Source organism: Myxocyprinus asiaticus, chromosome 7 (assembly GCF_019703515.2).
Source record: "Myxocyprinus asiaticus isolate MX2 ecotype Aquarium Trade chromosome 7, UBuf_Myxa_2, whole genome shotgun sequence".
Classification (NCBI taxonomy): domain Eukaryota; kingdom Metazoa; phylum Chordata; class Actinopteri; order Cypriniformes; family Catostomidae; genus Myxocyprinus; species Myxocyprinus asiaticus.
In genome coordinates, this window is record NC_059350.1 from 5485426 (window position 1) to 5503964 (window position 18539).

Consider the following 18539-nt stretch of genomic DNA (forward strand, 5'->3'; position numbering starts at 1 on the left):
GTTTTCTCCTGCCAAAATAAAGCTTTCGCTTGTTTTGTTATTACAGACGTATAGTGGCATCCGAAAGTCTGAGACCACATTGAAATAGAAGCATGTTTACTAGTTGTCTTGGACTTTTGGAACCCACTGTGATTTCGTTAACTCTCTTAGAAGGGAGTTATACATTTGAATATTGGCTCAGAATCGTGACTTTTTGTACTTTAGGGTGATGTTGGTTTAATTCCACGGATCTGTGAAGGATTGTTCAGCCGGATCTCAGGAATGACTCGGAGAGATGAAGCTTCTTTCCGTACAGAAGTGAGGTGAGTTGAGTTCAGTTCTGATGGTCTTCGGCTGCTGTATGTGTTGAAAAATGCTCACAGGTTATGTGCGTAATTGTCCCGCCCCATTGGTTTAGCCAATGTCCAAACAAATTTGACCGTTCAAACAAATCGATTGTGATTCTGTTTGATGCCGCTAGTGGTGCAGAAATTACACCCTTCAGCTAATTAAATTTTTCCATTGAAAAATCTTTAAAGTCAGGCACAGTTGCAGCATCCATTTTGAAAACCCGCACTTATTTTTGGTTTTTGGTTTTGATGGCAGTTATTTGGAGATTTACAATGAACGAGTGCGTGACTTGTTAAGGAGAAAACTGGCGAAGACGTACAACCTCAGAGTCAGAGAGCACCCAAAAGATGGACCCTATGTGGAAGGTGAGACCATGACACAAAACCATAACCAAGTCTATATTGATCAATGCATTAATAAACGTCCAAATGTTATAAAGCACATTGACATTGCATTTAAAGTTTTCTGCGTTCATAGTTACTGTAAGTTCTTAAAGATTGTTCCTCACTCTTTACAGACTTGTCGAAACACCTAGTGCAGAACTACAGTGATGTGGAGGAGCTGATGGAGGCGGGAAACATCAACCGCACGACGGCCAGCACTGGCATGAACGATGCCAGCAGCCGCTCGCATGCCATCTTCACCATTAACTTCACACAGGTAATTGTGCAGCATGAAACAAAACCTGTAATACAATGATATATTCACCTGTATCACCTATAACATCTGCTCTAGCTTCTGTATACTTCTTTAAAATGAATATCTTGTGATTTTTCTCATTTATAAGTCACTTTGGATTAAAGTGTCTGCTATAGAACTAAATGTACATGTGCAACGCACTACACAGGTAATTGTACCTTCATATACACTAAAAATATGATGCATTAAGTCTTTTCTCCTCAGGCAAAGTTTGACGCAGAGATGCCGAGTGAGACGGTAAGTAAGATTCACCTGGTGGATCTGGCAGGAAGTGAGAGGGCTGACGCTACAGGAGCCACTGGTGTGCGTCTCAAAGAGGGAGGCAACATCAACAAATCACTTGTCACTCTGGGCAATGTCATCTCAGCCTTAGGTGAGAAGAACTGTACGTAGCATAAAACAGCATTGAAGCTGAATTTGTATACTGTACAATGAAGCACAACAGTTGCTGTCCATTTTTTTAAGCAGCCTTTCTTTTTTCATTCATTTTCTCCATTAGAAATACAATAAAAAAATAAATAAAAAAACCTAACCCTAAAGGCGCGCATTTGCACGGCCGTCACCTTTGCACGGCAATATTCCGTGGGCAAAAAAGGCATGGCCGGATGTGAAGCACATGTGAAACCAGCAAAAAGCTCATAGCTAAACAGCCTTTTTTTTTTATTCTGCACTTTAAACTCTGGAAGAGTGAAGCAAAAAGAAATTTGCCACTAAAGTGATATCCTTGTGCATTGTGAATATTCAGTGCAGCTGTCTATGAAGCGCCGCCCACACAGAGGTCACTGCCAAACCAAGCAACTTACTACTGGTCAACGCTGCGAATTCACTTGTCAGAGTTCACCAAACTTGAACTCCATTCGAAATGAGCACGGGGAAATTATTTGCCTCTGGAAGTCCATTGCACGCAATTCTTGATTGCACGAATTCCCATTGAGATGACTGTATTTCGCTCATGGACCACACCTTAACCCAACTCTGAGATAAACCACATTACATTTGATTTGAAGCAAAAAAGTATTTGAAAATAAGATTGTGTTTTTCATATCCTATGAATCAATGCGAATGACGTATTAAATCAGAAACAACTATTGACTTAGTCAGTAATTTAAGTATAAAAACAATATATTTGAGGTTTATTATAAGATATTCAAGTATGTATAATTATATTTTAAAAAATTAAGTGTTGAAATGCTCTTTTTTTTTTCTTTCTTTCTTTTGCTGTACTTCCTGTTTGCACAGTTACAGTGACTTCTGATTGGTGGAATTCTCACTAGGATTATGGGTAATATCGTGTAGGTCCCCTTTGTGCCGCCAAAACAGCTCTGACCCGTCGAGGCATGGACTCCACAAGACCTTCAAAGGTGTCCTGTGGTATCTGGCACCAAGACGTTAGCAGCAGATCCTTTAAGTCCTGTAAGTTGGGAGGTGGGGCCTCCATGGATCGGACTTGTTGGTCTAGCACATCCCATAGATGCTCAATCGGATTGAGATCTGGGGAATTTGGAAGCCAAGTCAACACCTTGAACTCTTTGTCATGTTCCTCAAACCATTCCTGAACAATTTTTGCAGTATGACAGGGTGCATTATCCTGCTGAAAAAGGCCACTGCCATCAGGGAATACTGTTGCCATGAAGAGGTGTTTGTGGTCTGCAACAATTTTTAGGTAGGTGGTACGTGTCAAAGTAACATCCACATGAATGCCAGGACCCAAGACTGCCCAGCAGAACATTGTCCAGAGCATCACACTGCCTCTGCCAGCCTGCCTTCTTCCCATGGTGCATCCTGCTGCCATCTCTTCCCCAGGTAAACGACGCACACGCACCCAGCTGTCCACATGATCTAAAAGAAAACGTGATTCATCAGACCAGGCCACCTTCTTCCATTGCTCCATGGTCCAGTTCTGATGCTCACGTGCCCATTGTAGGCGCTTTCGGCTGTGGACAGGGGTCAGCATGGGCACTCTGCGATGCACTGTGTGTTCTAACACCTTTCTATCATGGCCAGAGTTAAGTTTTTCAGCAATTTGTGCTACAGTAGCTCTTCTATGGGATCAGACCAGACGGGCTAGTCTTCGCTCCCCACGCGCATCAGTGAGCCTTGGGAGCCCATGACCCTTTCGCCGATTCACCAGTTGTCCTTCCTTGGACCACTTTTGGAAGGTACTAACCACTGCATACCGGGAACACCCCACAAGACCTACCGTTCTGGAGATGCTCTCACAATTTGGCCCTTGTCAAAGTCGCTCCGATCCTTACACTTGCCCATTTTCCTGCTTCCAACACATGAAATTCAAGAACTGACTGTTCACTTGCTGCCTAATATATCACACCCCTTGACAGGTGCCATTGTAACGAAATAATAAATGTTATTCACTTCACCTGTCAGTGGTTTTAATGTAGTGGCTGATCAGTGTATACCAGCCATTGCTTTCTCAGATCAGTTCGGGCTGAATTAAAGCTCTGTAAACTGTTCGTCCACTGAATTTTTAAGAAGCTGTAAACGGTAATATTCCAAATATTTTTTCTCCTATCTCTGAAAAGATCTATACCCTAAAATCCTCTTTCGAACACTCATTTTAAGTGGGGTTTCTGGAACTAGGCAACTACGGCGCACATAAACACATTAAACCGGAAACTAGCAGGCCGCACTATTTCAAAGCAGAAGTACGTCATGAGGTTCAGTGCAAGTCCATTGTTTAATCGTTTGATTAATTGACTTTTCAAAATAAAAGTCCCTGGTGTATTTCAGAATTGATTAAAGATAAAAGTCCCACAATATGCACCAAATCTTGTGGTGCATAAGTCAGCATTATTGGGATTTTGGTTGAACAATTAACTGCATCTGGGATTTCATTCATTTTCGATTCTTGTTGCCTCCATGTCTGTGCCTGTCCCAGCAAGGAAATACTAACAATGTTTTTTCAACACATTCAATATATAGTTTTTTAGAAACTAGTGGCTAATTAATCAGTTATCAGCTTTTTTCACCACCTTAGTTATCATCTCTACTGCCATAGTCTGTCTTGAAAGGTTTATTTGAAGTGGCTAAAAATCGATTTTTTTATGGAGAACATGAATGGGATTTTACTTCTGACTGTTGTGCTCTATTTTCCTGCTTTCTTTAAGGTACATATGCCAGAACTTTCTTCAACACATTTGAATTTGTCTCTCTTAACAGATATTGTGATGATGACTCTTTCTGTGTTTGTAGCTGATCTGACTCAAGAAGGAGGAAACAGTCATTTGAAGAAGAAGCAGGTGTTTGTTCCGTACAGAGACTCAGTGCTCACTTGGCTACTGAAGGACAGTCTGGGAGGAAACTCCAAAACCATCATGATCGCAAGTGGGTGAACAATCACACACCCTCTTCACGGCAGCTTGATTTGGCTTGTTGAATGTTCTGTGCATTGATTTATTTGTGTTTTTGTTTTTCAGCTATATCACCTGCGGATGTGAACTATGGCGAGACACTGAGCACATTACGCTATGCTAACCGTGCCAAAAACATAATCAACAAACCTACAATTAACGAAGAGTCCAACGTCAGACTTATCCGAGAACTCCGCGCGGAGATTGCTCGACTCAAAGCTCTGCTCGCACAGGGAAATCAGGTCTGTTATTTACCATAAAAGGTTAAGAAGAACAAAACATTTCAACTTGCCTCATTATATTAAATGTAATTGTATTGTAATTACCTCATAAACTGGGTTGGGTTTAATCCCTTAAGCACGGATGGGCCCGCCAAAAAAAAAAAAAAGGTCAAAATATTGATTACTGTCTTGACCAACACAAAATAGGTATAGTTTGAAATCTTAGAAGCTCTACTTTACAATGCATGTAGGCAGCTGAACAGGTGCTTTGAAATTTGAAGACAAATCAGAAGTGTTCCGTTTTGATAATTCATGAACAAATTTGCACTGTATATATTATTGTAATAAAAACATAAAATTAATCAAATAGCGATGTGTCATATGTTGTTGGAAAGCTCTCAAAGAGTAGAATACAACCAGCCTATGTTTTACTCACAGACAAAAATATAGTGAGTAATATCCAAGTATGTCTTTGACATTTATGTTGATGTTTCGTATATGCCACATTTTCACTTATAACTTCAGGAAAAATAAACGGAACAAAATATCACATGCCATTACTTAGAGGCGATTATCTTTCAGACAAGCTCACATGCAAGGTAATCGGATGCAGAGATCATTAGATAATCCACACGAAGCACAGTGTTACATATGGCCACCAGGAGATGGCGCCAAGTACATTACACAAACTCAATGATGACTCAAATGGCACAGAAGGAAAGTCATTCTGCGAAATCTCATTACTAAAATCATATTTGCAAGCTTTGCAAACCTTTAGTCATTGTTGTGTTTGCATGTGTAATTAGTTCTTATGTACAATTATGTTTTATTTGTTTGGAGAGGCTTTTGGACACTTTAAGACGTTTTTGTACGCTAGGATAAATTATCTTTGAAATGCTTTAACTTTTGATTGTTTTGTCGTATCAACACAAAATCTTTCTCAGTTACAGTTGACATGATTGGAAATAAAACAAAAGCAGTTTTTCAGAGCCACCTTATTTACACCCAGAGATATATAATGTCAAATCAGAAAAATAAGAAAAATCTTAAATTTTTGGCTTGTTTTTTTGTGTGATTTTTTTCAGCAGTTTCTTAGGCTGAGAGTCTCAGAATTTATCATAATCTATATCATTTAAAAATATTTAAATTTGAATTTGTTTGTTTATTTGTAGAGTTATAAACCTTTAATTCTGGGTATGCCACTGAAACAGGAAATCTTTAAAAACACCCTCAGAGCAGGGGCCTGGGTAGCTCAGCGAGTATTGACGCTGACTATCACCCCTGGAGTCGCGAGTTCAAATCCAGGGTGTGCTGAGTGACTCCAGCCAGGTCTCCTAAGCAACCAAATTGGCCTGGTTGCTAGGGAGGGTAGAGTCACATGGGGTAACCTCCTCGTGGTCGTGATTAGTGGTTCTCGCTCTCAATGGGGCGTGCGGTAAGTTGTGCGTGGATCGCAGAGGGTAGCATGAGCCTCCACATGCTGCGAGTCTCCGCAGTGTCATGCACAATGAGCCACGTGATAAGATGTGCGGATTGACGGTCTCAGAAGCGGAGGCAACTGAGACTTGTCCTCCGCCACCTGGATTGAGGTGAGTAACTGTGCCACCACGAGGACCTACTAAGTAGTGGGAATTGGGCATTCCAGTTTTGGAGAAAAGGGGATAAAATTTTTTTTTTAAAAAACACCCTCAGAGCTTAAAGGGTTACAAAATTATTATTAAACAGCCATGGTAAAAAGCAGATAAATGCACACCTGTGACACACTTTCTGTGTTATTGCACCAGGTTTGCTACATCGATTGGCAACAGTTTGGCTAATATAATTTATTACTTGGCAGAAGAATTTATTATTCTGATAATAACTATTAATAAGGTTATTTATTTTAGGCCTTTAAGATCAATCCTTAAAAGCCTAAAATCACAAAAAATAAATGTCCTCGCTTGGCTTATTGCTTTATTTTAATATATTTACTATTATTTGTCTTTTTCAGATAGCACTGCTTGATTCTCCCACAGCATTAAGTATGGAGGAGGAACTGCATCAAAATGAAGCCAGGGTAACCTACGCCCTTCATTATCACATTGCAGCAGATACACTGTCCTCTGTGTCATACCGTCTTTGGCAGTGTATGAAATGTGTGTGTTTCTCTCTGGCAGGTTTTAGAGCTAACCAAGGAATGGACGAACAAATGGAATGAAACTCAGAACATCCTGAAGGTTTGTCAAAGTGACTATACAGTTTTCACTAGCAGTGGAAGGGCCGTTGTTCTTTGTATAATGAACTTTGTATATGTTTGTATATGTTGATTTTGTATTACGGAAATACCTTACATTAGCAAGGGTCAGATTACCAATCTTAAATTCGATTTGAACTATCTATTGTGTTGTTAATAAAGTTAACAGCCAAATGAATCGATTTTTATTTGCATTTGGCACTTGACAAGTGTTCATTTTGGATCCTGACTGTAAAACCTAAAGTGTGTGTGTGTGTGTGTGTGTGTGTGTGTGTGTGTGTGTGTGTGTGTGTGTGTGTGTATGTTTGTTTTTTTTTTGTTGTACAGGAGGACACTCTGGCTCTGAGGAAGGAAGGAATCGGAGTGATCTTGGACTCAGAGCTTCCTCATCTCATTGGCATTGATGATGATCTGCTCAGCACTGGCATCATTCTCTATCATTTAAAGGTACTAAAAATACATCAGGCAAAGATAACCTAAGAGATTATTAATGATTAAATTAAAATGTAATCAAAGCACCAGTCTGTGTTCAGTATCGTTTTCAGATGCGTGATGAATAAAGGCAATGTGTTTGTGTGTGTGTGTTTTTACAGGAGGGTAGGACATATGTTGGTCGGGAAGATGCCACTAATGAACAGGACATCAGTGAGTATACTACTTTCATTACTGGTCTAATTTTATCAGTTTTAGCTGTTCAGTCCACTCACATTCATTTGCATTTTATAATATGCTGTATTTGTCAGAAACAGTAACAGCAGTCATAAAGCATGTGTAAATGGTCTTTCTCTCTCTCTGTCTGTCTGAATAGTTCTTCATGGTCTGGGTCTGGAGAGTGAGCACTGTCAGATAGAGAATCAGAATGGAACGGTCACTCTAATTCCTCTGAATGACGCGCAGTGTTCAGTCAATGGAGTACAAATCACAGAGCCCTGCCAGCTCAATCAAGGTATAAACATATACCTCTCTCAATTACTGTAATCTTACAAATATGTTTTAAACATGTAAAATAAATGACGTTTTATGCTAAATTGATGTTTATTCCCATTATGTTGGCTTGACAAAATCTTCATACTTGAACTATGACTTTTTTCTAACTGATCGAAGTTACGGTTTTCATACAACGGATGATCAAAAATCGGAACAATTCCATAGACTAACATTGACAGAATGTTCAAATGGACTACTATTCAAACCCTAACTGTCAAAAATTCAAACATAAACTATCTATCTATCAATCGTTCTGTCTGTCTGTCTGTCTGTCGTTTTATCCATCGTTCTATCCAAGCATGCATCCATCATTCTATCCATCTATGGTTCTATGGTAGTATCCATTCATCCATCATTCTGTCCATCTATCGTTCTATCCATCTATCCATTGTTCTATCCATCTATTTTTCTGTCGTTCTATCCATTGTTCTATCCATCTATTGTTCTATTATTCTATCCATCTATCTATCCACCCATCCATCCATCCATCATTCTATCCATCTATGGTTCTATGGTACTATCCATTCATCCATCATTCGATCCATATCATTCTGTCCATCTATCGTTCTATCCATCTATCCATTTTTCCTATCGTTCTATCCATCTATTGTTCTATTGTTTATCCATCATTCTATCCATATCATTCTGTCCATCTATCGTTCTATCCATCTATCCATTTTTCTATTGTTCTATCCATCTATCTATCCATCCATTGTTCTATCCATCTATCATTCTGTCCATCTATCCATCTATTGTTCTATCGTTTTATCCATCTATGGTTCTATCCATCGTTCTTTCTATTGTTCTTTCTGTCTGTCTGTATCTATCTATCGTTCTATCTAACCTTCTTTGATCTATCTGTCTGTCTGTCGTTCTATCCACCCATCCATCCGTCATTCTATCCATCTATGGTTTTATGGTACTATCCATTCATTCATCATTCTATCCATCTATGGTTCTGTGGTACTATCCATTCATCCATCATTCTATCCATCTATTGTTCTATCCATCTATCTATCCATCCATTGTTCTATCCATCTATCATTCTGTCCATCTATTCATCTATTGTTCTATCGTTTTATCCATCTATGGTTCTATCCATCGTTCTTTCTATTGTTCTTTCTGTCTGTCTGTATCTATCTATCGTTCTATCTAACCTTCTTTGATCTATCTATCTGTCTGTCTGTCGTTCTATCCACCCATTCATTCATCATTCTATCCATCTATGGTTCTGTGGTACTATCCATTCATCCATCGTTCTATCCATCTATCCATTGTTCTATCATTCTATCCATCTATTGTTCTATCATTCTTCCCATCGTTCTATCCATCTATTGTTCTGTTGTTCTATCCATCTATTGTTCTATCGTTTTATCCATCTATGGTTCTATCCATCGTTCTTTCTATTGTTCTATCTGTCTGTCTGTATCTATCTATCATTCTATCTAACCTTCGATCTGTCTGTCTGTCGTTCTATCCATTCATCCATCCATCGTTATATCTTTCAATCCATCTATCGTTCTGTCCATCTATCCATCTATTGTTCTATCGTTTTATCCATCTATGGTTCTATCCATCGTTCTTTCTATTGTTCTATCTGTCTGTCTGTATCTATCATTCTATCTAACCTTCGATCTGTCTGTCTGTCGTTCTATCCATTCATCCATCCATCGTTATATCTTTCAATCCATCTATCGTTCTGTCCATCTATCCATCTATTGTTCTATCGTTTTATCCATCTATGGTTCTATCCATCGTTCTTTCTATTGTTCTGTCTGTCTGTCTGTATCTATCGTTCTGTCTAACCTTTGATCTGTCTGTCTGTCTGTCTGTCTATCTATCTATCGTTCTGTCTGTTGTTCTATCCATCATTCTATCCACCCATCCATCCATCATTCTATCCATCTATGGATCTATGGTACTATCCATTCATCCATCCATCTATCATTCTGTCCATCTATCCATTGTTCTTTCATTCAATCCATCCATCGTTCTATCCATCGTTCTATCCATCTATGGTTCTATCCACCATTCTGTCTGTCTGTATCTATCGTTCTATCATTCTATCCATTTATCGTTCTGTCCATCTATTGTTCTATCGTTTTATCCATCTATGGTTCTATCCATCGTTCTTTCTATTGTTCTATCTGTCTTTCTGTATCTATTGTTCTATCTAACCTTAGATCTATCTGTCTGTCGTTCTATCCATTCATCCATCCATCGTTATATCGTTCAATCCATTGTTCTATCCATCTCTCCATTAATCGTTATATTGTGCAATCCATTGTTCTATCATTTTATCCATCTATCATTCCATCCATCGTTCTATCATTTTATCTATACATCTTTCTGTCATTCTATCTATCCATCATTCCATCGTTCTAGCTATCCATCGCTCTATTCATCTATCCATCGTTCTATAATTTTATCATCTATGGTTCTATCTGTCTGTCTGTCATTTTATCTATCCATCTTTCTATCGTTCTATCCAATCTATCCATTGTATTGGCGTTTTATCCATCTATGGTTCTATCCATGGCTCTCTATCTATTTATCTGTATGACTGTCTATCATTCTATCTATCCATCTATCATCTATCCATCGTTCTATCCAATCTATGCATCATATTGTCGTTTTATCCATTTATGGTTCTATCCATGGCTCTATCTATCTCTCTCTCTCTATCTATCGTTCTGTCTGTCTTTCTGTCTGTCTATCATTCTGTCTATCGATCTGTTGTTTTGTCCATATGTCGTTCTGTCGGTCTATCTGTCTTTCTATCCATAATTTTGTCTTTCAATCCATCGTTCCATCCAATCTATCCATTGTTCTGTCATTTTATCCATCTATGGTTCTATCCATTGCTCTATCTATCGCTCTATCTTTCGATCTGTCTGCATGTCTGTTTAACCATTGGTTTTCTGTTTATCTCAGGTGCTGTCATTCTCCTTGGCAGGACCAATATGTTCCGATTTAATCATCCTAAAGAGGCGGCTAAATTAAGAGAGAAGAGAAAAGTAAGAGATATTGATGCACATATCTTGAATCTGCTGTGATGATCTGTGTTTTTGCCAATTTGTCAGTCACCTTTTTGTTGTATCAAATGCATATGCTGTTTTTTTTTTTCTCTCTAGGAACACAAAAGGGAATTTTTTGAAGAATCTTCACAGATTTTACATATGACATTTCATAGTGACCATGTTTCTGAAGCTCCAAAAAGAACACTAGCTCTTAGGACATGTGCAGAGGCCATTTTTACAATGATTATTTTTTTCTCCTTTTTGAAGCATAACAGTCATGATCACTATGAACTCTCATTGCTTGAAAAAGAGCTGCATGAAGATTCTTAAAAAAAAAAAAAAATGTATCTTTGTGTTCCATGCAGTAATATCAGTAAATGGGTTTGGAATTACATAAATGAGTAAATTATGACAGATTTTTCATTTTTGGATGAATTATTCCATGTGACTGCTTCTGTTCTCCAGAGTGGCCTTCTGACCAGCTTGAGTTTATCCATGTCTGATCTGTCCAATTCCTGTGAAAACCTCTCCACAGTCATGCTGTATAACCCTGGGTAAGTCACTATGTGTGTGTGATGAAGTGTGTGCAACAGTGTAAGTGATATCTTCCTCCCCACACCTCTTCCTCAGTCCTCCCTCTCTGCCTTCCCAGGAGTCTCCTCTTCTCTCCTCTCTCCATCTTCTTCTCTCTTCATGCCCTCCGATGCCATTGCTGGTACTGCTGATGCCCGTGCATTAAAACCGCTCGCAGAATACTCACAAACCCCCATCCTGACTTTAAACCGCGCTTGCCAAGTCACCAGTGATCCTCTCCTACCAAACTTAAACAATAGGGATGCATGACATATTGGTGACCAAAACATTATCGACCAATGTAAATGTGGGATAAAGTATGAGATGAATTTGCTCATGCAACAGCTCGGAAGCCCTCTTTGGCGCATAGTATTTAAATTAGCATCCAAAATCGCTCAACCCTTTCGTTAACTTCAGATAGTAAATTTTTGGGTGTACTCCTCTTTGACCTAAATCTTCTGAATGCAAAGTCCAATGAAATTTGGTGCACAAAGACACCAGGATATTCTCAGGAAGCACACCAAATTTTGTCAAATTTCGCCCAAAGTGTGCTCCAAAGCTAAAAAAAATTAACTAATAACTCTGCAAACTTTTGGTTGAGCAAATCAACAAAAATGGCCATCAACAGCCATCAAATTACAGCTGCCAATGCTTTCAGTTGTGAATGGGCTGATCATCATGAAATGTGGTATATTCATACATGGAGTCTACCATATTTTAAGAATCGGCAACAAAGTCTCACTATAGATGAAGTTACTGTACTGACAAACATACTGTTCTATTGACTCCCCAGAAAAGAACTGCTTTCAATGGGCTAAAAATGACCAAAAAGTGCTGTTTGTTGAGTTAAACCACACCCATTTCCAATAGATTATTGGGGATTTGGGCTTTCCATCAGGATCGGTGGATCAGGGCAAAACAAATCAGATTTTTCACGTGATCGATGTCATAGTTATTTGCTCCGCAGCTGCTGTTGTTATATTTGGACTTTTCACAAGGGAATCGCACATTCTTTGATCACAAACATTAAAGTTACGATCAAACGATGATCTAAGGCCCTGTTTCCACCTGGTATTTCGATGCGTCTTGGGTGAATCGATCACACGTGGTCAGGTGAAACACATTGCTGTTTACGCCTGCTCACTTAAATGCGTCTCCTGTGACCACTTGTGTTCGGATTTGGAGGGGAGGGTCTCTGTTTCATGACGACATACATCAATCACTATGTCATTGTGTTACTGCATGATAATAAAGTGCAACAAAGTAAGTAAAGACAAAGAAAGGGCGAAAAAATGGCACACTGTTTCTCCCAGATGTAGTTGAATTTAATTTAAGCACGCAACATTTCGAACGTAATTATGTGTTATTTAGTGGATTACCAGTATTAAAGGAGCTTGGTGTTTGTGCTTATCATCTGTGTTGATATCAGACACACCAAAGAAGATCTGTGAAGTTCTCATGATTTTGTATGTATCCACTTTTTTTTAATTTTTCAGATCAGATGGTTATTTCCTTTTAAAGCTGCTTGTAATAGGCAAACTTTAAACTCTTGTTTTAGCGCAGCGGTTGATTGACAGGTGAGGGATGGCACTTCTCTGCTGCCAGGACGCATACAGTATGGATTAGCGTTTACTCCTCATGTGATGTGGTCACATGCATTTTTGACTACATTCGTATGTGGTTTTTGTGATCCGATCACTAAACGATTTCGACCCTGTTTAGACATGTATTTAGGGCTGACCACATGTGATCGGATCACCCAAAACGCATCTTAATACCAGGTGGAAACGGGGTCTTATACCACCATGAAAGATCTAGGGGGGGTGAACCAGACCCCGTCTCCACCACGACATTGTATACTGCTTGTAAAAGCAAATGTAAATAATGTAATACTTCTAAAATATGTCTTTGTATTTGTTTTGAATGCAGTAAATAACTTGTTCAATCAAAACAGGCTGTTATTAAATTTGAATATTGAATAAGTAAAATATTTCTGCTGGCTTGACAAAGCCAACAAACTGTTATTCTACATACTTTGTTTAGAGCTTTCAAGCTACATCCACCAAACTTGGCACAGACCTTCAGACTGTTCTGACTTAGTGTGCCATGTGTTTTCTAACTGATCGGAATTACAGTTTTTGCACAGTGGATGACATATATTAAAGGAATGTTCAAATTGGCCAAGACTGTTAAAAAAAAAATGTAAATATTCAATTGTAAACAAAACTATTCAAAATCATTTATGCAGTAAAGACACATATTGCATATCTGAAGGTAGTTTTTATTTTTATATGCCACATTTCTCAGGCTTTAGATGCATATTAAATGTGTGACAATGTCTGTTCGTTAACCTGTTACATGTCTGACAAAATCATATAGGCATATTGAATCAAGTTAAAACTGGATTGAGTTTTAGGATGGTTTTGTTGATGAGGTTCTGAGCAGACGCATGTTGAAACTCACTGATTGGCCCGTAACCATGTTGACATGTTGATCACAATCCCTGGCAATAACTTGCACAGTGAATCTCATGAAAACATGTCTAGGTCACATTTCACAAAGGTTTTGAAAAGAAGAAAAGTTTTTGTTTTTTACAATTCCATTTGGTGTCACTAAAGGCACAAACTTTCCCTTTGAGCAAAATATAATTTATTTAATTAATTAGAGTTTTGGGTGAAACAGGAGCTCGACATGTTATATTCACCTACAGCATGTCAGCATTGAACGGCAAATGCTTCCCAGACAAGAACCTCCTCAAAGTGATGTGTAAACAATTTTACGTGAAGGCCTTACTTCTGTAGGAGTGGATGCAACTCTGATTGTTTGAATTATTTTATGTAATGGTCATATTAACAAGCTAACATTTGAGTCATCCTTAGAATAAAACGAGTTCAAACTAAAGAGTCTGGATCTCTGGTAATGTCTGCTCTCTCTGCACTCTTTTATAACAGTCTCTTCACTGAAAAGGGACCCATCTTTCTCAGGTAGAACAAACGCACAACTAGTGTTAACTGTCGTTTTTTATTTTTTTCGTCTATTTTTGTGGGTTCGGTCTTTCCATTTCATGCTAGTGAAATGTTATTTGTCCCCTTGCGTTTCATCATCATGACACTTTAGTTTGATGTGTTTACATTTGACTGCTTGTTTGTTATAAGATGTGTATTCTGCTGCATGTGCTTATATTTGCAATGCATGCAGTGCCCAACAGTGCAGGCCATCGCCCTGTGCAATGCTGTGAGTTTGATGTGGTGGGTGTGTGTGTGTTTGTGTGTTTTAAGGGTGGAAGCTGATTGAGTCTTGTGTGTTTCAGACTGGAGTTTGAGAGGCAACAAAGAGAAGAACTGGAAAAACTTGAAAATAAAAGGTTTGTCATGTGAATCAGACCACAAATTCAACAAGCATTAATACATGCACACACTACAATAAAACACTGATAAGATTTTCTAGCCCTTCCTTTAACAATAAATAAGCTCAAAAAAGGTACAACTAATTATAAGACAAACATAACAGAAATGTAACAAAAAATAGTTTGTATTTTAACCTTGCGGTAATGCCTGTGATCACACATTAGTTGAATTTTGTATTAATGCGTCAAATTGTGACATTGCTCGGCAACCGTAAACAACTAAACTAAACTTGAACGTAAACTACTTTACATTACACCACTTAATAACAAATTCCTTCTCGTCTTGTCTTGTCTTGTTTCATGGGTATGTGACCTAACTGTTGACCCTATCCATTCACCTTCCTTCCCTTTGTTTTTCTGTTGATGTAGGCGGCTGATCAAAGAGATGGAGGAGAAGCAGAAGAGCGACAAGGTTGAGCTTGAGCGCATGCAACAGGAGGTGGAGTCTCAGAGAAAGGAGTCTGAGCAGGTGCAGCTGCGAATACGCAGACAGGAGGAGAGCCTGCGAAGACGCAGTCAGGACATCGAAAGCCGCCTCAGAGACTTGATTGCTGAGAAAGAGCGATTCCAGGTCAGACTGCTGATCAAGCAGTTGATCTTTATGGTTGTTGCTTTTATTAACAATATTAATATTAAATACAAATTTATATTTCATTGCTATAATGCAATATAATTCTGGAATTGTTCTGGTATCTTCCTGCTGATAAAACTGTATCCCTGTTTACACCTGATATTAAAATGCGTTTTGGGCGATCCGATCTCAAGTGGACAAGCGAGACACATCACTGTTTACACCTGGTCGTAATATGCATCTAATTTGACCACTTGTGTTTGAATTTTGAAGGGAGGGTCTCTGATTTCATGACGACATGCATCAGTCATTACATTAGTGTATTACTGCATGATAAAGTGCAAAAAGGTGAAGTTTTTGTGCATGTACATTTATTCGCCCTTTTAAATTTCACAAACAGGTGGTTGTTTCCTTTCAAAGTTCATTTAAAGCCAAAAACAATGAAAATAATTTTTTGCACAGCTGCGTATGGGATACAGCATTTTCTTTTTTAAATGCACACAATTTTTTGTTGCACACAATGCATTAGAACAGCTAATTTCCCTTTATAGCTTCAAGGGAAGTCAGGGCCAAGAGAATTATGGGGCTGCTCACAAGTGTTCCCACAGCGTTTCTGAGCCTGGTCACAGTGATGACCATTTACTTGAGTCATCATCCACCTTTTTGATGGTATTTTTCCACAGAAGGTGACTGGTTACTTCCACTGTCAGAATTGTCCTGGGTCCGAGATGCCTGGTGCAATAAGGCCAACTTCTGTAGCTCCTGGAAAGGTGGTGGCTCGATGGTCTGACAGTGGGCAGAGATCTGTGCAGGTGTTGAATTCTCTTCCACAATGACATCAGCATCATGTCAGAGCTCTCCTCCAACTCTTCTTCGACAAAAGTGCGTTCTATCCGATGCTAAAGCTCTCTTCCCTGTCCTCTACGGCAATGATGTCGGCCAACGTGACGTCAGAGCTCTCCTCCAAGTGTTTTACGACAATGACATCAGTCATCGTCATGACAGAGAACTCTTCCCACTCCTCTTCAACAAGAGAGCTCTCCTCCCAGTTCTCTCCGACACCAAAGCTTTCCTCCAAGTCCTCTTCGACAGTCTCAGGGAATGTCAAGTCAAAGCTGTCTTCCCAGTCCTCTACAACAATGATGTCAGCCAACATCATGTCAAAGCTCTCTTCCCAGTCTTCTTTACCTTGAGAGCTCTCCTCGACATAAGCGCTCTTCTCCCAGTTCTCTCCAACATTAAAGCTTTCCTCCCAGTCCTCTTCGACAATCTCAGGGAATGCCAAGTCAAAGCTGTCTTCCCAGCCTCTACAACGATGACGTCAGCCAACGTCACGTCAAAGCTCTCTTCCCAGTCTTCGACATGAGAGCTCTCCACCTAGTTTCTCCGACACCAAAGCTCTCCTCACAGTCCTCTATGATGATGACATCAACCGACGTCAAGTCAGAACTCTCTTCCCAGGCCTCTTCAACATCAGATTTCTCCTCACAGTCTTTTATGACCATGTCAGCCAGCATCATGTCAAACCCCCTTACCAGTTCTCTATGTCCATGACATCAGCCGACATCACAACAGAGCTCTTCTTCATTCTCTTTGAGGATGACGTCAGCCTATGTCACGATAGTGCTCTCTTCCCAGTCTTCTTCGACATGACAGCTCTCCTCTCAGTTTGAATTTACATGTAGTCATTTAGCAGACGCTTTTATCCAAAGCGACTTACAAATGAGACACATAGCAAGCAATATGTCATCCCAGTTCTCTCCGACATCAAAGCTCTCCTCCCAGTCCTCTATGACGATGAAATCAACCAATGTCATGTCAGACCTCTCTTCCCATGCCTCTTCAACGTCAGAGATTTCCTCACAGTTCTCTTTGATGATGACATCAGCCTACGTCACGGCAGAGATCTTTTCCCAGTCTTCTTCGACATGAGAGCCCTCCTCCTAGTTCTCTCCTACACCAAAGCTTTTTTCACAGTCCTCTAGGACGATGATGTCAGTCGATGTCATGTCAGAGCTCTCTTCCCAGTTTCTCTGATGATGTCTTTTACTGTGGTTTTATGGTGTGTGTGTGTGTGTGTGTGTGTGTTGTTTTTTTTTTATATTCTCTTTCTTCCAAAGAAGAAAGCCAAACGAGTTTGAAACAATAGGATGGGGTGAATAATAATATTTTCACCATATAAGGGTTTTCATTTTGGGTAAACTATCACTTTAAGATGGTATTTGTGACATTTATTGACATCTTGACATTTGTTTGACGGGAGTATCATGGGCCCTAAAACAAACTGTCTGTTGTGTTCAGGAAGAGAGACACAGAGAACAAAATGAGCAGCAGAAACAGAGGAGACACCAGCAGCTGGAGAAGGAGGAGGTGAAGGAGGACCATGAGAAGACCCAATCCCAGCGTGAGCAAGCAGAACAAACAGAGCTCTTTCGTGAACTGGAGCGCCTCAAAAGAGAGAGAGAGAAGCAGGCCGTTAAACTCCAGCTGGAACGAAGGTGAGAACATCAATGATATGGCTGAAAATGTTTTACTATGATGTAGGGTTGTCACAATACTAAAATTTCACTTGGCAGTACCAATACCAGTAAAATATCACAGTTCTCAATACCAATTCCAATACCACAGCACACACTAATACTAAGTTTTTAAATAAAAATTAAACCTAAATAAATGGTCAATAATAAAATAAAAACAAATAAGAATAGGAAAAAAATTGAAAGAATGGGGGTCTGGGTAGCTCAGCAAGTAAAGACGCTAGTTCGAATCCAGGGCGTGCTGAGTGACTCCAGTCAGGCTTCCTAAGCAACCAATTGGTGCTGTTGCTAGGGTGGCTAGAGTCATGTTTGGTTAACCTCCTCGTGGTCACTATAATGTGTGGTTCTTGTGACCATGTTGACCGCAGTGACTGTTGGCATTGTGAAATATATAGTATAATAAAAAACTAAGAATCAGCAGCACTGCTTGGTTAAAGCACTGGTTTTAGAGCATGATTTTATGCACTTTGATGTTTTCATGATGATTAGACTGCCCCCCAGTTTTACCAGTTGTAAAACTGTGTTTTTCAGGGCTGGAAAATTCATAGATATTAAGTCTTAAAAGTTATGGAAAAGTAATGGAAATTTAAAAAG

At 39.3% G+C, this 18539-nt stretch overlaps 1 protein-coding gene across 5 annotated transcripts in view; it reads left to right on the top strand.

Annotated features, from left to right (window-relative positions):
* LOC127444045 (kinesin-like protein KIF16B) overlaps window positions 1-18539 on the top strand; it is a 47230-nt gene that overhangs the window by 6998 nt on the left and 21693 nt on the right. For 3 of the 5 annotated variants that reach the window (XM_051703190.1, XM_051703193.1, XM_051703194.1), the window contains exons 5-21: window positions 205-302; window positions 586-695; window positions 848-990; window positions 1234-1402; window positions 4240-4371; window positions 4464-4639; window positions 6609-6674; window positions 6775-6834; window positions 7179-7298; window positions 7445-7496; window positions 7660-7797; window positions 10773-10855; window positions 11324-11412; window positions 14383-14415; window positions 14742-14795; window positions 15207-15408; window positions 17710-17906. In XM_051703190.1, the coding sequence (XP_051559150.1) occupies window positions 205-302; window positions 586-695; window positions 848-990; window positions 1234-1402; window positions 4240-4371; window positions 4464-4639; window positions 6609-6674; window positions 6775-6834; window positions 7179-7298; window positions 7445-7496; window positions 7660-7797; window positions 10773-10855; window positions 11324-11412; window positions 14383-14415; window positions 14742-14795; window positions 15207-15408; window positions 17710-17906 (1922 nt within the window). The remainder of the gene's footprint in view (window positions 1-204; window positions 303-585; window positions 696-847; window positions 991-1233; window positions 1403-4239; window positions 4372-4463; window positions 4640-6608; window positions 6675-6774; window positions 6835-7178; window positions 7299-7444; window positions 7497-7659; window positions 7798-10772; window positions 10856-11323; window positions 11413-14382; window positions 14416-14741; window positions 14796-15206; window positions 15409-17709; window positions 17907-18539) is intronic. The other 2 variants (XM_051703191.1, XM_051703195.1) reach the window with 1 other exon arrangement.